This window comes from Neofelis nebulosa, chromosome 15, assembly GCF_028018385.1.
Source record: "Neofelis nebulosa isolate mNeoNeb1 chromosome 15, mNeoNeb1.pri, whole genome shotgun sequence".
Taxonomy (NCBI): domain Eukaryota; kingdom Metazoa; phylum Chordata; class Mammalia; order Carnivora; family Felidae; genus Neofelis; species Neofelis nebulosa.
The window spans coordinates 18,476,863-18,501,212 of NC_080796.1; the positions used below are offsets into that span (position 1 = coordinate 18,476,863).

A 24,350-nucleotide genomic window follows, 5' to 3' on the forward strand; every position below is an offset into this window, starting at 1 on the left:
TGTGAGATCATGACCTGAGCCAAAGTCAGACACTTAACCGACTGAGCCACCCAGGCGCCCTGCTAATCTGTTGCCATGTTTTATTTATTATGAACGGTATTGGATACTGTAAAATGTTTGCGTGTCTATTAATCATCATGTGACTTTTATCCTTTATTAACATGATATTGATTTTTCAGATGTTAAATCACCTTTGCACTCTTGGTGTAAATCACATGGGTCATGTTGTATAATACTTTGTATATGTTGCTGGATTCAGTTTGCTGATACTTTGTTAATGATTCGGGTGGGCATCTATATTCCTAAGGGATATCAGTCTGTAGTTTTCTTATGATGTCTTCTCTGGTTTCGGTATAAGGGTAAGACTGACCTCAATGAATTATTTGAGAAGTATTCCCTCCTCCTCTCTTTTCCGGAAGGCTTTGTGAAAGACTGGTATTATTGATTCTTTAACTGTTTGACAGAATTCTCCCGGGCCTGAGCTTTTCTTTGTAGAAAGATTTTTAATTGCTAATTCAATTGCTTTGCTTGGTATAGATCCTTGCTCAGCTACCACTGTCTGTATGGGACGGATCCTGGCTACGTCCCTTTCTAATCCATTCACTGCCACTGTCAGCATACCCAGGGTTCGGCACTCCACCCACTCTCCCTATAGCATTTCACACTTTCAAATATCCTGCAGGTTATACTTACCAGCTTAGTTTTTATTGTAGATCCCCCCCAATAGAATGTGAGCCCTTTTAGGATCTGTTTTGTTCACAGATGCCTCCCAAGAGACTAGGTGTATGCATAGCATATAGTGGGTATTATTAAATATTTGTTGAATGAATAGATTTAAAAAGCAGAGTTCATCTACTAGCCACTATAAAATGGCAAGTATAAAGTGCCTGAAAAGTGGAATTTATTCATTCCTTCATCCAGTCAACAAACAGTTCCTTCTCTTTGCCACCCAGGTACGGCAGCAAACACCGGGAATATTCAAGACAGACAAGGCCCTGTTGACATAGTGCTTGTTTATTAATTTTGTCTCTCCTCATAGAATGTAAAAAAAAACAAAAACAAAAAGTATAATTCCTGTAACGATAAGTCTTAGAAAGACAACAGAATACGTAAGTAAATGTGTTAATGACTAGAGACCAGAAAGATAGGGATTCCCTCTTCAGCTAGAATGATCAAGAAAGCCCTCTATGAGGAGGTATCATCTGAAGTAAAACCAGGATGAGGAGAAGCCGTCCATGCAGAAACCCGGGGAGTAAATATTTTAGGGAGACAAAAAGCATAACGTTGTGACTGGGAAATGGAGGTTGGTAAATTCAAAAAACAAAAAAAGTCAGCATGACCTAAAGGTGGAATTAGAGGGACGGACAGAGTGGGAAGGTATCCCGCCTCCAATGTGGAAACCCTAAACCCACCCTGATATTTTTAGCAATTTGCACACATCTGGAATGTATTTTTTTTTATTTTATTTTTTAACATTTATTCATCTCTGAGAGACAGAGAGAGACAGAGAGAGACAGAGCATGAGCAGGGGAGGGGCAGAGAGAGAGAGAGAGAGAGGGAGACACATAATCCAAAGCACGCTCCAGGCTCTGAGCGGTCAGCACAGAGCCCGACGCGGGGCTCGAACTCACAAACTGTGAGATCATGACCTGAGCCAAAGTCGGCCCCTTAACCAACCGAGCCACCCAGGCGCCCCACTGGAATGTATTTTTACATCACCTTCTGTCTCCCATGCTCCTTCTCCTACTCTTCCATCCCTCTAGGAAAAGTGCCAATGGCATAAATAACCAGTGTCGCCGAGTCGAAATTTGAGAAACCTGTTCCCTGGTCGACCTAGTGCTTCTGTATAAATCTGCAAAGGCTGTGCCTTCCTCAGAACATTTTACTATTAGAAAAATATATCATAAACTAGCATACCTCCAACCCACACTTGTGCAGTGCAAACACGCATGGCAATGTGTACGTGGCTCTGGTTGCTGAGATCGAGGACAGCTTCATGCACACCAAACTGGTTCCATGTTTTCCGTTTCAAGTGCCAAATGCTGCAGATGTTAAATATACAGGCGGATTTGCGTGCAGGGCAAACTATTGCTATTCAGCATTAATTATAGTTGGCAGCTGATTGTTTGTACTATCCTCATGAGAGAAGAACGAGTCTGAGTACCGTGAGTCTCCATCATCAATCACTGGAGGAAATTCTACGTGCACAGTCAAGTGGGGCAGATTCAAGCGGCTGTAGCAAGCATGTGCCTCTGGGAGAGTCGGGGGAAGGCTCGACTCTATCAGCGGTCTTCAGACAGTCCATCTAAGGAGCTCCATGGGGTAATCTCTTCTACTCTTTGGAATGCTTTCGCCTATATGACATTATGGGTGAACGCATTATGGGTTAATAATCATAGGATGATTCATGGGTTATTTTAACTTAGCAGTTTACTGTTGTAAGATTTTTTTTAAATAAGATAAAGCATATTTCACGGAGTCACAGTTTCTAAAAAAAAAAAAATGTCAAGTTTAATCTAGTTTTTTCATGATTCAGCCTTCTAATTTATGAAAGGAAAAAATATGTGTCTTAAATATGTGCTACTGTGTCCTCTGTGCATTCTAGCTGAGTGGCATTAATATGCCACGTCAGTATGATTAAAATTAACAAGCACTAATGAAATCCATAAAGGTGATCTTTTCCTGAAAGAATGTTTCCGGTGATGGGAGAGTGCCACCTACTGTTCAATGTGGATATCGACATCGCCAGGCCACACGGCCAGTTTGCATTAAATCATCATCATTTTTCAGAGGCCCTTAAATTATCAAAATATGAATTATGACTTTTTGAGGAAAATGTTGTATCACTATATGCTCTGGAAACTGAGTTTTCCAAAAGTAAGTTACTTCTCTACAGCTACAGAAACAATTTTGAAACCTTAAAACACCTTGGCCCCAATTGCAGTAGACTGAAAAGAGCACGGGCTCCCAGGCAAAACTGGTTCAAGTCTGGGCCCTGCCTCACGTGTTTTTAAACCTGAGATTGTTCCGTCATATGAAAAGAACTTAATACACAGTAGACATTCGATAGATTATAGATGTTAACTGTTAAGAAAAATAGGTTTCCCACTCAGGTCTACAAGTTGACAGGTTTCTTTTGGCTTTTCTTCACATAGGCTTCAGTCATCAGGGCTTTAAGAAATGTGTTATTAGGGGCGACCGGGTGGTTCAGTCAGTTAAGCGTCCAACTCAGGTCATGATCTCGAGGTTCGTGAGTTCGGGCCCTGCGTCGGGCTCTGTGCTGATAACTCAGAGCCTGGACCCTGTTTTGAATTCTGTGTCTCCCTCTCTCGCAGCCCCTCCCCCTGCTCGTGCTCTTTCTCTCAAAAATGAACAAACATTAAAAAAAAATTTTTTTAAGGAAATGTTTTATTAAAAAGGCAACTTGTGCCAGATCAATTTCATTCCTCTCTAATCACCTGCATAAAAAAGGACCTAATCTGAGTTCTTTTTTGATCCTTCCCTCAACCAGTTCCAAGTTTAAAGCTTTTTTTTTTTTTTTTTTTTAAGCTACTGAAGAAATAAATGATCAGGTTCGAACAGCCACTGTATGGAAGATGAGTGAATTCTCTTCACTTGCTTTCTCACATCTAATAAATTCCGTAACAGTTTTAAAAACAATGATTTTTATTTTTTTTATTTTTTTTTAATTTTGTAACGTTTTTATTTTTGAGACAGAGAGAGACAAAGCATGAACGGGGGAGGGTCAGAGAGAGAGGGAGACACAGAATCCGAAACAGGCTCCAGGCTCTGAGCCGTCAGCACAGAGCCCGATGCGGGGCTCGAACTCACGGACCGCGAGATCGTGCCCTGAGCCGAAGTCGGCCGCTAAACCGACTGAGCCACCCAGGCGCCCCAAAAACAATGATTTTTAAAATCCTGGTAAACTATTTCAAGAATATCCTCCTCGTGACATTTTTTAAAAAGGGTTTAATCTGGGGTGTATGTGTGTCTTTCTTTTTATATTAGTTTCAGGTGTACGACTTAGTGATTTGACCAGTTTTGTTTTTTTTTTTTTCTTTTTTTTTATTTATTTTTGGGACAGAGAGAGACAGAGCATGAACGGGGGAGGGGCAGAGAGAGAGGGAGACACAGAATCGGAAACGGGCTCCAGGCTCCGAGCCGTCAGCCCAGAGCCCGACGCGGGGCTCGAACTCACGGACCGCGAGATCGTGACCTGGCTGAAGTCGGCCGCTTAACCGACTGCGCCACCCAGGCGCCCCTGACCAGTTTATATATTATGCTTGGTTCACCACAGGTGCACCTACCGTCTGTCCCATTATATCGCTATTACAATATCACTGACTGTGTTCTTTCTGCTCTGCTTTTTATTCCCGTGGCTTATTCCATAACCGGAGGCCTGTATCTCCCACTCCCCTTCATCCACTTTGCCCGCCCCCCTTCTTTCCTCCTCTCTGGAAGCTATTCTCTGCATTTGTAGTTCTGATTCCACTTTTCGTTTTTGTTTTTAGTTTTTAGATTCCATTTATGGTGGAGTCATACGGTATTCGTCTTTCTCAGTCCCACTTATTTCACTTAGCATAATATCCTCTGGGTCCATCCACGGCATCTCAAATGGCACGATCTCATCCTTTTTTATGGCTAACAGTCCACTGTGTACATATATATATATATATATACACACACACCGCACTTTCCTTATCCATGCATCTATTAATGAACGCTTAGGTTGCTGCCATGTGTCGGCATTGTTTTTAACCCTTAGATTTCATCCAATTTCATGAATTTACCCTTGCAAGGTCTCCAAAATGAAGTCTCTCTTGAGCCTGAACCTACCTTAAGATTACAGACTGACTGTTTGGATAAGAGGTTAACGGTAATACAGAGGAACAGCATCGTGACAGCTCAGTGTACGAATCAGTACACTGCCCCTCGGGAAGGGGCAGAGGGGACGACGGAAGCAGCAGGGGGGACAGGCCGGAACAGAGACGTCACTACTTCTTGCTCACTCTGGGCCTTGATTTTCTTTCCTCTGCTGGAGTTTGGATATGTCTGTCTGACTCTCTCTCATTCCTGGATTTCTTTCTCTCCCTCTCAATCTCTTCCCTTTGGATAGCTTTCTCTCCTGGATAAACAGGAGGAGATTTAAGAAAACAGAGAAAGTAAAGGAAAATAAGACAGGGTAAAAGAGGATCGTAAAACAGAGCAGAGGCTGGGTACTTACTAATGTGGTATTGACTACATTAAGCTTTTTTTTTTTAATCTTTATTTTTTAGAGAGAGAGAGAGAGAGAGAGAGAGAGAGAGAGGGAGACACAGAACCCGAAACAGGATCCAGGCTCCGAGCTGTCAGCACAGAGCCCGATGCGGGGCTTGAACTCACGGACCGCGAGATCAGAACCTGAGCTGAAGTCGGACGCTTAACCGACTGAGCCACCCGGGCGCCCCTAAATGAAGCGTTTAATGCCTTCTCGTCAGTTAGAAATTAGCCCGAATTCTGTACCGAGTCAGCCACACCTAGACACAGATAAGCACACTGCCATCTACACAGGAGCACGGGATGGGAGCAGGAGCACCACGCGGAAGGAGGACACTCGTGAGCCGTTCAGTATTTCCCAGCTTCGTTTCCCCGTCTCTACAATTCGGGGATACGACTAGGTCAGTGATCGCACGCACTTTGTTTTTACCAGTACCTACAGTAAGAACTACAACTTCCATCAGACCCAAACATACACATGTCCCCCACAAACGAAAGGAAGTTCCAAGCGACAATTCTTATCCTCGGTACGTGCAATGCACTGATATTTTATACTGTTTTTTAAAGGTCAGCTGCCAGTCACAGCTTAGGGTTCACAGTCAACCAGTGAGCCACAACCTCAGTTTCAGAAATACTGGTCTTTCGAAAATCCAGTGTTCCGGCTCGAAGACTTGACGAGTTCACACCACACAGGGCCCGTGTCCCCTGGCCTCAAGCTATCTGTCGACCACATTTCTGCCACTCTCCACCCACATTCGCTGCTCCAGTCATACGGGCCTTCTTGCTGGTCCCTGGACGAGCTGAGCAGGCTCCCACCACAGAATCGTTGCACCTGCAGTTTTCTCTACCTGGACGGCTCTCCCGCTAGGACTACCAAGGCCCTCATGGCACCACTCCATTCAGGCCTCTGCTCAAATGTGGGCGATTCTGAGAGGCTTCCCCAGCCATCCAAATAAATACCAACCCCCTCCCACTTCCTTTACTCTCTGACCCTATAACTGGTTTCAGCTTTTCATAGCAGTTATCAATACCTAACATTTCACGTTTGGGTTTTTTTTTGTGACTCCCTACCCCTAGAAGTTTTAGCTCCATAAGGGCAGGTCTTTGTCATTCACTGCTAGGTCCCAGGTGCCTAGGACAGGGTCTGGCACTTAATAGGGATTTAAAAGTAACTGCTGAGCGAACGAACGAGCCTACAGTTCTGTCTCAGTATAAAAGAGTCTACTGCATTTGACTTGGAATTCTAGACATTCTCTGGCAGTAATAAGCCCTTGCTCAAAACTAGGTCCCCAGCCCTGGTCTCTACCACTTGACTACCAGGGAAACACGGTGGAAAGTTAACTTCCTTCCTTTGCAACTATATTTTCAGAGCATTATTCTTCCTTGGACATCTGTGCTCCTCTGCTCTCTACTAATACTCGTCTGTCTTCTCCATACCTACAGTAGCTATCTCTAAAGGCCACTATGAATTAGTTAAGAATCTTAAATGCCTTAAAAAATAGGAAAATGTTTTGTGAATGTCAGGCACCGTCATTAGTAAAATTGCAAATGCACAGAGCTTTTGCCAGGTGCTGAAGTGAAAAAAGAGAAGGGGGAAGAGGAAAGGGGACAAGAGTGACTGAAGCTGCTAATTTAGCTACGGTGCGAAAGAAAATCCTCTCTGAAGAGGTGTCACAGGCGCGTAGGGACACGTGGAGAAGCATTCCAAGGCAAATGGAACAGCACGTGTAGCTGAAGTGCATGTAAATGTGAAATTAAAAAAAAAAAAAAAAAAAAAGAGGTAAACTTTAAAAACTGGCTATTTCAAAAGGGTAAATCAAAAAGAATTTTCTTAAGAAGCATATTAGTAAGAACACCTCAAGTATTCCTAATGGTCACGAATGTGTGTGTGCCCAGTCACAGTCGCCCCACAGGAACTACTCGGTCAAAAAGCAAACTGTTTAAAAGAGAGGAAAAAAAAAAGCATTTGTTAAGCCCCTAATGGGGCAGGGCACTAGGGTGAACACTGAACAATAAACCACGGTGACATCGTTTCCTCCTCCGTTTGAAAATGCCTTCTGGTAAATTTAAGGAATCAACGTTGGTCTGAGTATGCATAAGCTTAACTTTAAATATAGATATATTCACAAGTTGAAGAAAACCTGAAAGTGAATAAAAAAGAAACCCACAGAGAATGCTGTGAAGTTAACTCGTTTTGTTTTTAATTAACACTCCTACACAGTGATGAGTCGTTCCTTTCTGTTCTCATGTTCAATAAGTCTCCATTTAACACCTGTCAGTAATAACAACGGCAGCACCAATAATAATAGCCGACATTCTTGGGGTGCTTATGATACATAAAGCATTAGGCTAAGAACTTTATCCCGTTCAGTCACAACAATATTTAACAGTAGATATTGTTACCATTTACTAGGAGGGTGAGTATTATTGCCCCATAGCTCAACCTATGTGTGTATTGAGAAACAAGGTAAAATCTGAAAGACGTTATGAAGTTTTTAAATGAAAATGCGGGGGGGGGGGGGGGGGAAGGGATTATATTTTAGGCTCCATTCTCCCTTTGAATATAAATTTTAAAGCTGTTTGTTTATAATTTATTGTCAGACTGGCTTCCATACATCACCCAGTGCTCATCCCAAGAGGTGCCCTCCTCAATGCCCATCACCCACTTTCCCCCCTCCCCCACCCACCCCTCAGTTTGTTCTCAGTATTTAAGAGTCTCTTATGGTTTGCCTCCTTCCCTCCCTGTAACTTTTTTTTCCCCCCTTGCCCCTCCCCGCTGGTCTTCTGTTAAGTTTCTCAGGATCCTTACCCCGGTCAGAGTGGCTAAAATGAACAAATCAGGAGACTATAGATGCTGGAGAGGATGTGGAAACACAGGAACCCTCTTGCACTGTTGGTGAGAATGCAAACTGGTGCAGCCGCTCTGGAAAACCGTGTGGAGGTTCCTCAAAAAATTAAAAATAGACCTACCCTATGGCCCAGCAATAGCACTGCTAGGAACTTATCCAAGGGATATGGGAGTGCTGATGCATAGGGGCACTTGTACCCCAATGTTTATAGCAGCCCTTTCAACAATAGCCAAACTATGGAAAGAGCCTAAATGTCCATCAACTGACGAATGGATAAAGAAGATGTGGTTTATATATACAATGGAATACTGCTTGGCAATGAGAAAGAATGAAATCTGGCCATTTGTAGCAACGTGGATGGAACTGGAGAGTGTGATGCTAAGTGAAATAAGTCAGGCAGAGAAAGACAGGTACCATATGTTTTCACTCATATGTGGATCCTGAGAAACTTAAAGCTGTTTAATTATGAAAAATATTCAGATACTTAAGACATACAAGTACTCACCTTTCAGAGATTTGTGCATGTACAATAAAATGTAAACAGCAAGATGACTTAACATAATGACAGACTTGTACCTGCCACCAAATGGAGGGGTTTTCAGTTTTGCCAAAGCCAGATTTCTAGGCCTCTGTAGCAAGAAAAGACTAGGCCCAAATGGGCTCATTGTACTTTCATAATCAAATTACTGAATAATAAAATCTCAGCTACCACAAATAAAAGCAAATGTTCCCATCTAATCTATTTAAGCTAAGGAGAAATTCATGGATCTCAGATCTAATGCTCACTAAATACATATCACACACATCTAGCTATCCCTTCCTCAACAGCATGTGAGAATTATTGACATTAGCCTCAAGTAGTACTCCTGCCGTCTCCCATTATCCCTCCCTTTCACCCTGACCCTTTATTGTTCCCGTTAGGAAAATGAATCTAAATTGACAAAGAATCTAATATGTAACAGTACTTTTCAAAATTTGTTTTAATTTATTTATTTTTTGAGAAAGGGGGGAAGACAGAGAGAGAGAGAGGCACAAGGAGAAGAGCAGGACGCCTAACCGACTAAGCCACCCAGGTACCCCAAAAGTAAGTTTTTAAACAGCCACAAAATTAGACAACACCACTAACCTCAAATATTTATTTCTGAAACTTATCTTAAATTTTAATCTCCTTCCATTTCCCCCAACGATCTTCTCATTAGACAGCATTCTGGTTAATAAGAAAAGAATACATTTCATATGTACAGTACATTACAGTTTATAAATTACTTTCGTATTCATTTGATCCTCACTGTGGGAGGCCGGGCCCCGGTGCCAGGCTGAGACCGGGTCGAGCAACGTTCCCTGTTGACTCAAGCCAACCCGGTGGTTCCCCCTCCCATTCCCCCACTCTCAAGGGCATACGAAAAAGCCTTGTCAAGGCTGAGAAAGTTAATTCCTGAAGCCTGTGGTCTGCAGGTGTTGGCAGTAATGCTACCTCCCTTTTTCTACCCCGAGTCAGATAGAAACAAACATGGGAACTGTGTTTTGCTAGCAATCTATCAACAAGGTCTTGTGACCCGTTCAGAAAGTTCACAAGGTATACAGAACTAAATGTTTTGGCTGGCAGTGATCATGTGAAACCTGTTTATTCTTAGAATGACCTGATCCATACGAGTCTTATATTATAAAAGATTGTGTACAGCAACAATAAAGCCGTCACTTGGGCCATCAGCCCAGGGGACCCTCCTGTTCCCAAACTTTCTCTTCTCTCTTTTTTTCTTGCATTCCCCTACCCTCAGGACCCTGACCTCAGTGTTTGTCGCGCCGGTCGCGACACCTCACAAAAACGCTTTCAGGTATTCTGAACAGAAATTATCATTCTGATTTTATGAAAGGGAAAACAATTACCTGGAAAGGTTACAAGTCACACAGTAAATACACGCTGAAGCCAAGTAGGATTGAAAACTTCGGATTTCTTTTTTTTTTTTTTTTGACGTTTATTTATTTTTTGAGAGAGACAGAGCATGAACGGGGGAGGAGCAGAGAGAGAGGGAGACACAGAATCTGAAACAGGTTCCAGGCTCTCAGCTGTCAGCACAGAGCCCGACGCAGGGCTTGAACTCACAGGCCGTGAGATCATGACCTGAGAAGGAGTTGGACGCCCAACCAACTGAGCCACCCAGGCGCCCCAAACACTTTAGATTTCTAGCACTACACCAGATCCTGTGGACTACAAAAGGCTGCTTCCTCAGAACAGGTAACAAGAGACAACTACATAATCTATCTGTGAGGAATAGAAAAAGTCACCTCTAGCTTCTTCCGTATATACTGGTAATAAATTTTGAATTCTAACCATTTATGAAAAATGCCAAATAATTACAGAAAAAATATTTCAGGTAATTATCAACAGTGCCTATCTATGGAACATGCTGTAATTTTTAAAGTTTTTTGTATCAATGTTTTTATTTATATTCTAGTTAACCTATAGTGTAATATTGGTTTCAGGAGCAGAATTTAGGGATTCACTTACATACAATACCCAGTGCTCATCACAACAAGTGCCCTCCCTAATACTCATCACCCATTTAGTCCATCCCCCTCTCAGCTTCCTCCATCAACATTCGGTGTGTTCTCTATAGGTAAGTTATAATTTGCTTCCCTCTCTTTTTTTTCCCTATCCCCTATGTTCATCCGTTTTGTTTCTTAAATTCCACAGATAAGTAAAATCAAACGGGATTTGTCTTTCTCTGACTGACTTATTTCGCTTAGCATAATACACTCTAGCTCCATCCACAACATTGCAAATGGCAAGATTTCATTCTTTCCGATGGCTGAGTAATATTCCTGTGTGACACACACACACACACACACACACACACACCATGTCTTCTTTTTTTTTTTTTTTAATTTTTTTTTCAACGTTTTTTATTTATTTTTGGGACAGAGAGAGACAGAGCATGAACGGGGGAGGGGCAGAGACAGAGGGAGACACAGAATCGGAAACAGGCTCCAGGCTCCGAGCCATCAGCCCAGAGCCTGACGCGGGGCTCGAATTCACGGACCGCGAGATCGTGACCTGGCTGAAGTCGGACGCTTAACCGACTGCGCCACCCAGGCGCCCCACACCATGTCTTCTTTATGCATTCATCAGTCAATGGACATTTGGGCTCTTTCCATAATTTGGCTACTGTTGATAATGCTGCCATAAACATAAGGGTGCATGTGCCCTTTTGAATTCATATGTTTGTATCCTTTGGGTAAATACATAGTAGCGCAATTGCTGGATTGTAGGCTAGTTCTATTTTTAACTTTTTGAGGAACCTCCATAGTGTTTTCCAGAGTAGCTGCACCAATTTGCACTCCTACCAACCGTGTAAGAGGGTTCCCTTTTTTCCACACCCTTGCCAACATTTGTTGTTTCCTACGTAGTTAATTTTAGCCATTTTGATAGAAGTGAGGGGGTATCTCATCATGGTTTTGATTTGTATTTCCCTGACTACGAGTGATGTTGAAGAACACATATTGTTAAAATGTCGACACTACTCAAAGCAATCTACACATTTAATACAATCCCTATCAAAATACCACCAGCACGTTTCACAGAGCTAGAACCAAACAATCTTAAAATTTGTGTGGAACCACAAAAGACCCCGAATAGCCAAAGCGTCTTGAAAAAGAAAAGCCAAGCTGGAGACACCACAATCCCGGACTTCAAGCTATAATACAAACCTGTAGTCATCAAGACAGTATGATACTGGCAAAAAAACAGACACAGAGATCAATGCAACAGAATAGCAAACCCAGAGATGGACCCACAGCTATATGGTCAAGCAGTCGTTGACAAAGCAGGCAAGAATATCCAGTGGAAAAAGACAGTCTCTTCAACAAATGGTGTTGGGAAAGCTGGGCCACTTTCTTACACCATACACAAAAATAAACTTCAAAGTGGATGAAAGGCCTCAATGTAAGACAGGAAGCCATCAAAATCCTCGAGGACAAAGCAGGCAAAAACCTCTTTGATCTTGGCCGCAGCAACTTCTTTCTCAACACATCTCCAGAGGCAAGGGAAACAAAAGCAAAAATGAACTACTGGGACCTCATCAAGATAAAAAGCTTCTTCTGCACAGTGAAGGAAACAATCAACAAGACTAAAAGGCAGCCTACAGAAAGGGAGACAATATTCACCAGCGACATATCTGATAAAGGGTTAGTATCTAAAATCATAAAGAACTTATCAAATTCAACACCCAAAATACAAACAATCCACTTAAGAAATGGGCAGAAGACACGAATAGACATTTTTCCAAAGAAGACATACGGATGGTTAGCAGACACATGAAAAGAACATATTGCAATTTATAATCTTAACGTTATATTCGGTAAGAAAGGTGAAACTTTTACTAGAAGTTCAAATCCATTGTTAGATGTATGTAAGAAATGTATGAACAATACCAGGTTAGAGCTTAGAAGAAACAGGCATCATGGCACACTGCTAGCAGAGTACAAATAGCAAAACTTTCTGGAGTTAATTGGCAATGCATACCAAAAAGCTTTAGGGGGGCGCCCGGGTGCATCAGTCGGTTAAGCGTCTGACTTTGGCTCAGGTCTGATCTCACCATTTGTGAGTTCAAGCCCCGCCCGCGTCAGGCTCTGTGCAGACAGCTCAGAGCCTGGAGACCGCTTCAGATTGTGTGTCTCCCGTGCTCTTTGCCCGTCCCCCGCTCGCACTCTGTGTCTCTCTCAAAAATAAACATTAAAAAAAAAAAAAAAAGCAAAGCAAAAAACAAAAAGCCTTAGAAATGCACACATCCTCTCACCCAGTTATTCCATTTCTAATTTATTCTAAGGAAATAATTATGGATGTATATAAAATTATGCCTATAAAAATATATTAGTTATGGGGTTAAAAGACCAAATAAATAAATGGCTTGGTTACATCAGAGTAAAGAATAAAATGGAGCTCCTAAAATTGGATCTGGGAAACTGCAGAAGATATATTAAGTGAGGAAAAAGAAAAAAACAGATTTATAAACCATACACACAGGAGGATCACACTTTAAAATACATATACACGTATGTGTATGTATACTGTATGTATGTGTCACTGGGATACTATACTAAAATATTAATAGTGACTGTATATAGTCAATGATATTACAGATGAATTTAATCATGTTGTTTCTACATAGTTTCACATCTCCAAAAATGACTATGTCCAGTATAAGTTAAATATTTGACACGTATACAAGTTAAATATATATACGTATTTTATATATACTTGTATTATATATATAACACATTATAAACGTATCATATAATGATATATTTTAGGCAACATATACAATGCACATAGCCTATGTAACTCGTATCAGAACTACAGAAAACAGGGGCGCCTGGGTGGCGCAGTTGGTTAAGCATCCGACTTCAGCCAGGTCACGATCTCGCGGTCCGTGAGTTCGAGCCCCGCGTCAGGCTCTGGGCCGATGGCTCGGAGCCTGGAGCCTGTTTCCGATTCTGTGTCTCCCTCTCTCTCTGCCCCTCCCCCGTTCATGCTCTGTCTCTCTCTGTCCCAAAAATAAATAAAAAACGTTGAAAAAAAAAATTAAAAAAAAAAAAAAAAAGAACTACAGAAAACAAGATGAAATTTAAATTTACATGTATCAGAGAACTCTGGAACCATTGCGCATATATAGAGAAATACATCTTAAAGAATAAAGCGCTATGAAGAGGGCACAGTACATGAGTCAGGAGAGATAACAATAGCAACTTAATTAAACAAAGTGCCTAGTATCAGAAAATAAACTTGAATTGAGCAGTACATTTTAATAGCTACAATTTCTCACATCTAATAAATAGAAAGTCTTAAAATATCAACAGCTTTTGGAAATGAAGTAGTTTAAACAGACTTTGCAAGAAAGTGGAAAGGAGGCTAATAGAAGTGTTGGAGAGATTTCTGGAGAACGAGTTACTTCAATCTCATGCAATAGCACCATCAAGAAAGATATTAGGTGAAATCCCAGCAGAAAACACAACATCCACAGAGAAACTATGATAACACACATCTGGAATGTGTGACTCTGCCTGCCACACCTCAGACAAGATATTATGGAAACAAAGAGTCCAGAAAAGGGTGATTAAATTTTTGACAAGCGATTATAAAGGGAGAAATCAGGAGTGTTTAATCTTCAAATGTAAGATCTGGACAGAAAAATCTTTTCCAAAGTTTATAAGAAAATATTTTCCAAAGTTTGTAAGATCATAAATGTTGCGGATAGGATCGAAATTGTCGCTGAAAGACCAAACTAACATGATTAAAGTTTTAATAAGGCAGCTCCAAGGAAAATACACTCTTTTGATAGAATAGGGAAAATGTAGGTGAGGCATTATCCCAGTACATTTAGAGTGAAATCCAAAATCCTTCCCAAGCTTCCGAAGCGTCAGTATTCCCTGGTGGCTGCCTGCCTTGGATCCCTAGTCCTCCCATCGTCCTCACCTTCCCTAGACCCCCCCCCCCCCCCATTTGCCCCCTCCCAAGCCTCCAATGGGCCTCTGCACTTGGCTGCTGTCTGCTTGGAAGGTGCTTCCCCTATATCTTCACCCTGCCTGCTCCTTCCTTCTGAGATGTCAGCTTAAAAGCCACATCCTCACGAGGACCTTTTCTAATTTTCCCACCTAAAGCTATGTGCTCTTGGAACCTGGCACTACAACATTACTTCGTTTAATTTTCCTCATATTGCTTAGCACCATATGAGATGACCTACTCATCTGTATCAGGCTTCATTCATTTATTTAATATATTGTATGTCTCAACTAAGAAAAAAAATCTTTAAGGTTAAACCATCCAGGGGGCTTTCCCTGACCACCCTGGCTAGGTCAGGCCACTCTTTTTTAGGACACATTTTGACCTTACCTTGTAATTTTTCTTTTGTGACCCAAATTACTCTTGAAATTTATTCTCTGATACCTGTTTTTCTAAGTTCCATGGGGTGTGCAAGGTAAGCTGGGGCCAGGGAAGGTCTCGAATGCCAATTCAGGTATTTGGGCTCCACTCTATAGGCACTGAGGAAGGACTATCTTATTAATCAATGTACTTACTTATTGTTAGTGCCTGGCACACAAAAAGCACTCAATACCTGTTTGAACTGATGAATAATTGGTGAATGGGAAAGAACAGATGAAGAAGGAGATTGGATTTCTATCTTACACAGCTCACAAAAATTAACTTGGAATGGATTAAAGACTTAAACACAAGACTGGAAACCGTAAAATTCCTAAAAGGCAACAGGGAAAAATCTCCTAGATATTGGTCTGAGCAACAGTTCTTCGGGTAGGACACTAAAAGCACATACAAAAAAGCAAAAATCAGTAAGAAATAATAACAGGGGCGCCTTGGTGGTTCAGTCAGTTGAACGTCCGACTTCGGCTCAGGTCATGATCTTGCAGTTCATGAGCTCAAGTCCCATGTGGCGCTCTGTGCTGACAGCTCAGAGCCTGGAGCCTGCTTCAAGTTCTGTGTCTCCCTCTCTCTCTCTCTGCCCCTCCCCTTCTCGCTCTCTCAAAAATAAAATGAAACATTTTTTAAAAAGGGCATTTTAAGAAACAAGAAACAAAATGATAAGGCAATCTTCAAAATGGGAGAAAATATTTACAAACTGTATCTAATGAGGGGTTAATATCAAAATTATATATACATACCTACAACTGAATAACATATAAGCAATAGGATTAAAAAAGATGGGTAGAAGAACTGAACAGAATTTCTCCAAAGAAAACATACAAATGGATAACAGGTACATGAAAAGGTTCTCAGCATCATAATCAACACAGAAAAGTAAATCAAAACCCCCATAAATATCACCTCACACCTGTCAGAATGGCTACTATAAAAAAAAAAAAAAAAAAAAAAAAAAACAAACCCAAGAGATAGCAAGGGCTGCAGAGGCTATGAAGAAAAGGGAAGCCTCACACACTGTTGATGGGAACGTAAAATGGTGCAGCCACTATGGAAAGGAGCATGAAAATTCCGCAAGAATTTTAAAACAATAGTGCCATATAATCGAGCAATTCTATGTCTGTGTATATTATATATGGAAAAAAGTGAAAACTTTAACTCCAAAAGACATATGCACCCTCCTCATGCTCAATGCAGCATGATTTACAATAGCCAAGATATAAAAACAATCTAAGGGCCCATCAGTGGATGAATGCATGAAGCAATGTGGCACAAATACACAACAGAATATTATCGGGCCATGAGAAAGAAGGAAATGCTGCCATTTGTGACAACAGGGATGGACTCTGAGGTCACGAAGCCAAATGAAGTTGGTCAGAGAAAGACAAATACTATATAATTTCACTTATACGTGGAATCTAAAAAGACCAAACTCAAAGAAACAGTGCATAGAATGGAGGTTACCAGGTGCTGCGGGTGAGGAAAACGGGGAGCTGTTGATCCAAGGGTAAAAACTTCCAGTTAGAAGAGGTTCTGGGGAACCTAATGCACAACACTGTCATTATAGTTAACAATGCCAGATTATACACTTGAAAGTTGCTAAGAGGGTAGATCTTAAATGTTCTCACCACAAAAAAAAAAAAAAAAAAAAAAGCAATGGTAATTATGTGATGTGATACAGGTATTAGCTTAACGCTAAGGTGGTAATCATTTTGCAATATGTGTATCAAATCAACACCTTATACACTTCCAACTTACGCAATGTTATATGTCAATTACATCCCACTAAAGCTTGGAGAAAAGGAAAGAAAGGATAAAGAACTAAAAGGCAGAAAAAGGACAGAAAAAGATAAAAGAGCTACATGTGAGGAAAATCAGGGCATTATATTAACCCCATTGCTATTCACTTTTGCAAATACTACTGGTTCCTATTAAAGAAGAAATAGACTCCAAATTATATTTGTAATAAAAATGTTTTAGTAGGAAAAATCAGTTCTTTCTTTTTTGTAAGTTTCAGGTTTCTAATTTAGGCGCCATACTTTCTGATTCAGTCCCGATAAATGAAACCCTTCCTGGGACTTTACGATTATGGTCCTTCCAAGTTAGCAGTTCAAGTGACAAAAAGGAATCCTGGATGGTTACGAAGCGTATGTCAAAGATGAAAACAGTAAACCTATTTAGAAGAAACTTCATAAAGCTGAACGCTGAAAAACATTTCATGGAATAAAATCTCGTCCATATTTAGCAATCATGAAACCCTCTTTCAAGTCTCTTTGAAACCAACTTGGAGACATGTGTTTAGCCTAATTCTCGTGGAACACAGGTGACAATCTTTAAAAGCCTTATGTTATAGAAGCAGTTCATCTTGGATAACAGCATTGAAATCAATGTTCTATTTTAGAAGACGTAAAACATTCACATCTCTTTATTATTCAAAAGGGTCTCGGAATTATGTCCTGTGTTCTCTTCATGCGCAAAATGAAATAAATTGATGACCCTAGCGTATTCCTTATCTTAAACAACATGCATTGAGACATACTGAACTACATTTGCTCTGCTGCACATGACAGAGGTGGTTCTAGAATTTGTAGGCAGAACCTAATTATGGTTCTGGAGGCTACAACTGTTCACTAGATGCAGGGAGAAACTGACCAGATCACGTAATTGTAGGGGTCAGGAAGACAAACCAGCGGGGCAAATTCCACCCTCAGCTGCTTGGAGAGACCATCAGCCTTTGACGCAACATCCCTGTTAGTGGTGAGACTGAACACAGAGAAAGAACATCAATTTCTCTCTCGTTTTTTTTTTTTTTTTAAGTTTCATTTATTTGAGAGAGAGAGAGAGAGAGAGAGAGAGAGAGAGGGCAAGCCCGTCTGCATGCTCAAGTGGGGGAAGGGCAGAGAGGGAGGGGGAGAGACAATCCCAAGCAGACTCCTCGCCGTTCGTGTGGAGCCCGATGTGGGGCTTGAACCCACAAACCATGAGATCATGGCCTGAGCTGAAATCATGAGTCAGATGATTAACCGACTGAGCCACCCAGGTGCCCCTCTAGTTTTCTAAAGGCCTATTCTTTCTCATAAAGGATTGACAGCAAATGACACGGGAGACAGATCTGCATGCAAAAGGAAACTTGAAAATTCTACTCTAGTCAATTTTAAGCTCTCATTAAATTCAGAACTTCTCCCTTCACACAATAAGATTGTCACTAAGTCAAAGGAGGAATAAGAAATCTGTGTGCCTTGAGATTAACTATTTTACCTCTTAAAGTACATATTAGTACAAAGTATACTGTATCTTGAACTTTGTGGGTCATGACCGACAGTAAGGAATATGGGGTTTGGGGTTTTTTTTAATGTTTATTTTTTGAGAGAGAGCGCGCACGAGCGAACGGGAGCAGGGGAGGGGCAGAGAGAGAGGGAGACACAGAATCCGAAGCGGGCTCCAGGCTCTGAGCTGTCAGCACAGAGCCCGATGCGGGGCTCGAACTCACAAACCATGAGATCATGACCTGAGCTAAAATCGGACACTCAACTGACTGAGCCACCCAGGCGCTCCAGGAACATGATGTGTATCATAACCCAGTACATACAACACACACACAATTTACAATAAAAGTTTCATGGAAGTTATCCTTATTACATACAATGAATATAGTGTCTGTTTTATGTCATCTTTTTTAATGCTGGCCACATACGACAAATTGATGTCATGACCGAGTAATGGGTTAGAACCTCGTCTGAGAAACCATGCTGAAGTACATACGTTTGGTCTGGCCTCTGTCTACCTCTCTAACCGCACTTCACATTACCCTCTGCCATACTTTGTCCACTGCCGCTGCCCCCCCAACTCCCCACCACCGAATTTCTATTCTATTTTTACATTAAATCACAAGATCAGTTCCTGCAATATGCCAACTGCTTTCCTGCCTCAGGGCCTTTGATCTTGTTGTTAGTGCTGCCTGGTATGCTTCCCCCAGACCACTGCACTTCATCATTCAGGTCTCAAGATGGAAGTCAATTCTTCACAGCGGCCTTCACTGACCACCCAGTTTGAAACACACGACTCCAACCGGGGGCGGTGGGGGGAGGAGGTCACCCCTCTTAGGGTAGTTGGGAAGTCTAAATGAGAGAAGGTAAGACAAGCACAAAAAAAACCCAGTATTCCACAAATGTCACTTTCCATCCCCCTATGCCATCCAATTCTAGCTATGGAAATTCTATTCCATTTGCTTAATGATGGCCTTTCTGACTCTGAAAAGTGAGGACTCCATCCTCCAGTATTCCCCAAGTACTTTGTAACCTCTCGGGACACTCACCACATTCCTTCTTTTTGCATTCAGCAAATATCTGAGCGCCTAATACAGTCTAAGCAACAGCAGTGAACAAAATATTGATCCCCCTCCCAGTTCAGTTTGGTAAGAGTGACAAATTCATACACAATTTCAACTGAATGTGGTAAGTACAACAAGAGAGATGTGTATTATGTAAAGTTGTGACAAGAAATAAAAAGTCACCTCTCTGAGCAGAGAAGTAACCATCACAGGAGGAGAGACACTTAACCTCGGTCTGAAAGAATCCAAGGGAATTTGGCCAGCAAACAAGGGCAGAAGAGTATCCCGTGTACAGTGTGTGCAAAGTAGAAGGAACACTCATACCACCAGCTTGAAGGTGCTTAGAACATTCAGTGAAAGATAAGCAGTTGAAAGGAATGCCTAGGCAACGGAGAGGCATGAAAGCAGCTAGACAGGTAAATGCTAGATGATGGAGGGCCTTGCATGTCATTCCAGGGATGCTGAATTTTATACTGTAGGGTTTGGAGAGCCTACAGTTTTCTGTTTTGTTTTGTTTTTTTTTATTTTTTTAACGTTTTATTTATTTTTGAGACAGAGAGAGACAGAGCATGAACGGGGGAGGGGCAGAGAGAGAGGGAGACACAGAATCGGAAGCAGGCTCCAGGCTCTGAGCCATCAGCCCAGAGCCCGACGCGGGGCTCGAACTCAGGGACCGCGAGATCGTGACCTGAGCTGAAGTCGGACGCTTAACCGACTGAGCCACCCAGGCGCCCCTGAGAGCCTACAGTTTTAAAGAGGTGACTTCAGGCTTGCCTGGGTGGCTCAGTCGGTTAAGCGTCCGACTTCGGCTCAGGTCATGATCTCACGGCTCATGACTTCAAGCTCTGCTGTTCAAGCACTCTGGTGCTGACAGTTCAGAGCCTGGAGCCTGCTTCAGGTTCTGTGTCTCCCTCTCTCTCTGCCTCTTCCCCGCTCGCACTCTGTGCCTTTCAAAAATAAATAAATATTAAAAAAAAATTTTTTAATAAACTAAAGAGGTGACCTCAAAGATTTGGGTCTTAGAAAATTCGTTCTTGGGGGCGCCTGGGTGGCGCAGTCGGTTAAGCGTCCGACTTCAGCCAGGTCATGATCTCGCGGTCTGTGAGTTCGAGCCCCGCGTCAGGCTCTGGGCTGATGGCTCGGAGCCTGGAGCCTGTTTCCGATTCTGTGTCTCCCTCTCTCTCTGCCCCTCCCCCGTTCATGCTCTGTCTCTCTCTGTCCCAAAAATAAATAAAAAACGTTGAAAAAAAAATTAAAAAAAAAAAAAAAAAAAAAAAAAAAAAAAGAAAATTCGTTCTTGTTACTGAGAAAATAATGGCTCGAATAACTGCCATACCACACTATTAAAGATATACTGCAACAGTCCAGGCAAGAAATGAGGAGACCTCAAAGTAAAACAGGATCTAGTGACCACCTGAATATGGGAAGCGTAGGAAAGCAAGAGAGGTTAACTCTGGTTTCTGGTGTAGGTTATGTATATTGCAATATGTAATAACTATAATATTAGAGTTATATAATATTAAAGCTATATTATAAGTTAGAGTGATCTCATTAATTAACTTGAAAGAATAAGGAAACCCAGGTAGAATGATAGCAAGTTCAGTTTTAGTCATGGCAAATTTGAGAGGCCTTTGTGGTAACCAGGGAGAGTGTCCGGGAAGCAACTAGGTTAGGCCCTAGCAGGTATGAGAGGAAAACTGAAGTTTAAAAACTTCTTTTTAATGTTTATTTATTTATTGAGAGAGAGAGACAGAGAGAGAGAAACAGAGCATGAGCAGGGGAGGGGCAGAGACAGAGAGGGAGACACAGAATCAGAAGCAGGCTCTGAAATGTCAGCCCCGACGTGGGATCTGAACCCATAGACTGTGAGATCATGACCTGAGCCGAAGTCGGATGCTTAACTAAGCCACCAGGTGCTCCTGAAAACTGAAGTTTAGATGTGAATGCTTAGGCATTAGTAAAACTCATGTGCGTGGATGAAATCACCCCAGCAAAATGCATAGACTAAGAACTGAAAATAATTAAGGACTGAGTCCTGGAGAATGACATTTAAAAAGCAGGCAAGGCCGGTGGGGGAAAAGGCGGAGGGGGGTAGGGGGGGAATGAATGTTTGTGAACTTCAGTTATCACAGAAAAGCTAAATAAAGTTTGAGAAGAAATCATTGGATCTGGCATTTTAGGGCCATTAAAAACTTGGAAAAGGGCAACTTCATTGAAACCATTCAAGAGGAAGTCGGACAAGAGTACTGAGGATGAAAAGGGGGGCATTTAAAGCAGGTGAAAATGCTATGCTTCCATGCAGTCACAGAAAGGCGCAAGGGAGGATTGGGCAGTAACTGGATAAACCAGCATGGGGGATACGCTTTTTCTGTTTTATTTCATTTTCTCAAGATGTATGACCAGAACACTGGGAAGCAGAAAAAGGAGGCAGAGAGGCTGAAAGCACAGGGTGGGGTGGGGGGATAAAAGATAAGCAGAAGCAAAAGGTCTTGTAACGGATGGGAGGGAAGGAGATCTAGAGGAAAGGTGGATGCATTGCCCTTCAACACCACTTTCCCTACACTAGAAACGCAAAATCGAATGATGAGTAAAATATATATCAATGTGTAGGTTAGGGGCACGAGGCTGAAGAAACTGACTTTCAGTCTCTGGCGTCTGCTTAGAAGGGAGGAAAAAAGCAGGAGAAGGGACAGGGGTTGGGGAAGTGAAAGTTTGGAAAGGGCTCCGCCGGAAAAGCACAGGGGCAGACTGGGGCAAGAAAAGGTCCCTGAGTAGGAAGGGAGAAAGAACAGGTGGTGGGAGGGGCTCTGTTGCTAAATTCCTAAGCTATACCCTTCTGACAACAGTCATCTTTCTATCCCCCAGTCCGTTTTTCGTAACTCTTTAAAAGAGTTGCTAATTAAGTGAATTAACTCGACCCCCGGTGTTCTCAAACAAGTGACTCAATAAAAATTAGCTCTAGGCTTTTTAAAAATGCCCAGCCCCATTCCCACTGATTCAGAATTTCTGGGGGTGAGGCTCAAGCGAGTGAATTTTCCAGAAGCGCTCCCAAGAGATCTTGAGGGGCCTTCCTCTTAAAAAGCACCTACCTAGGGGATAATCCCCTGGCCAGAAGACAGCTGTGCAAATACGGCTCCGACTAAATGGCCCTTAGAGGGGGGAAGGAGCAGCGCTCTGCGCCTCTGGACGGCAAACACTGCGAGACCTAGGGACACCTGGGTCAGTGCTGAGCCATCACACACACAACCAATGCTCTTAAATGAGGCGCGTTAAAGAGAAGCCGAAAACTTGAAGTGATGAAAACTACAAACATTTAAAACGTTTGTTCGAAATAATGTCTCGCCTCAGGGTATGAGACTCCGTGTTTACCCCTACACTTTTGTTACATTACTCTAGAGGCTCAGCAGTACCGAAGCGGAATTCGAGGCGCTGCAAGACACAGGGAGAGAAAGGAAACTGCAGAAACAGCCCCTGGAAAGAGGGAAACATGGGGCGAAGGTGGAAGAAACCGGGCCGCCTCTGAGTGACCCTCCGCCCCAGGACCTGGGACGCTACGTAACCAAGACCGTGAAGCGGTTCCTCCGGCCTCGCCTGGCACTCACCATAGCCTCAGGATCTCGGCACAGGGGAATAGGTAGCGTTGCCACAGGAAGACACCACCTCAACCCCGACGCCCGGTTACTCCGGCAACAGAGCCCCGCCTACTACCGGACGTGCGGAATCGCCACCGCCCCGCCCCTTCGTTCCCAGGGGCCGGGAAAACTAGAACTCCGCCCATCCCGTCGACAGCCCCGCCCTTTCATGGCGTCGCTTGGGGCCAGCGTCATCCCTTAAGTTTGGATGACAGGTGACCCGGAAGTTAAGTGATACACAGCCGGCGCTCCACATATCCTATAATTTATTTCTAAGTGGACATCTACCCGGTTTTCACTTACAGAAGCCTTAGACCTCATGTGCTGCGTCACTCGCGTTTTAAGACACCACAGAGTGTATTTACCTTTCTCTTTTGGAAAATTATTTCGGAAACGAAACCCTGAGAACAGGAAGTGATTAGTAGTGAGCCAGCCACTGGATGTCAGGAAGGTCTGGGCGGATCAGCTTCGGAACGGAAGAGGAGTGTGCGGAGCCCGACGATCTGTAAAGTGAAGCCCCTGAGATCGGCAGAGTAAGGACCCTTGGCGGTAAGTGCAAGAAACGGGCTTGTGTAACCGAGGGGCGGGGGGGACGTTTGAAAGGGACAGAGGTCTGGGTCGGAGTTTGGTGTTCAGACGCTTTGGATTTGGGGAAAGGTTGCCTTTTGTTCCGGGAAAACTTGTTCAGACAGGGACGGAATTTCGGATTCGGCTCCCCGGACGGCAGGGGTTGACCAGCTTGTCGCTTTCCCACCTGTTACCCACTCCACACCTTCCCACCCCCTTGAATTGGCACTTGCCGGCCGAGCCGTGGCGCTTCCTCCGAGCGCAGTGGCTGGTCTCCTTGCTCTTGCGAAGGGGTCTTTGGAGACCTGTTTTCAGAGCGACAGAAGGGGGGGGGGGGGTTGTGACTATTGAGGAAGGTAGTCGTGGAGGACCCTGTGCCAAGTCAGATCGAGTACTCAGGGTGATCCTTTTTATGGTGAAACCAGTTGCCATCTAACGTACAGTTCATCATATTCGATCGTGTCACTCTACTCAGCACCACCTTCCTCCTCATGTTTTCCACTGAATCTTAGTCTTTACTGAAAAGGCCATGCACACGTTTCTGAAAACATATGCTATGCCATTTTAATTCTATGCCCAAGAAAGTGCAAATTAAGTTCTGAGTATTTTTGTTATATAGTTTAAACAGAAGTTCCTTTGGGATATAAATAGCAAATTAGTGTCACTAATGTCCCCTGAGAAAGTAATTAATTTCTTTAAAATTACTGTTGGGGCGTTTGGGTGGCTCAGTCGGTTAGGTGTGCCTTCGGTTCAGGTCACGATCTTGTGGGTCACGAGTGCCAGCG

General features: G+C 42.8%; 2 protein-coding genes across 4 annotated transcripts in view; one reads left to right on the top strand and one right to left on the bottom strand.

The window, feature by feature from the left end:
* The window catches only part of NME7 (NME/NM23 family member 7), a 262,956-nt gene extending 239,853 nt beyond the window's left edge, over window positions 1–23,103 (bottom strand). For all 3 annotated transcript variants that reach the window (XM_058700810.1, XM_058700812.1, XM_058700811.1), the window contains exon 1: window positions 22,969–23,103. In XM_058700810.1, coding sequence (XP_058556793.1) covers window positions 22,969–22,971 — 3 coding nt within the window. In that variant the 5' untranslated portion in view covers window positions 22,972–23,103. The remainder of the gene's footprint in view (window positions 1–22,968) is intronic.
* A 128-nt stretch (window positions 23,104–23,231) lies between these two features.
* BLZF1 (basic leucine zipper nuclear factor 1) overlaps window positions 23,232–24,350 on the top strand; it is a 30,217-nt gene continuing 29,098 nt past the window's right edge. The window contains exon 1 of the mRNA XM_058700809.1: window positions 23,232–23,547. The gene's annotated coding sequence lies outside the window, so the exon portion shown is untranslated. The remainder of the gene's footprint in view (window positions 23,548–24,350) is intronic.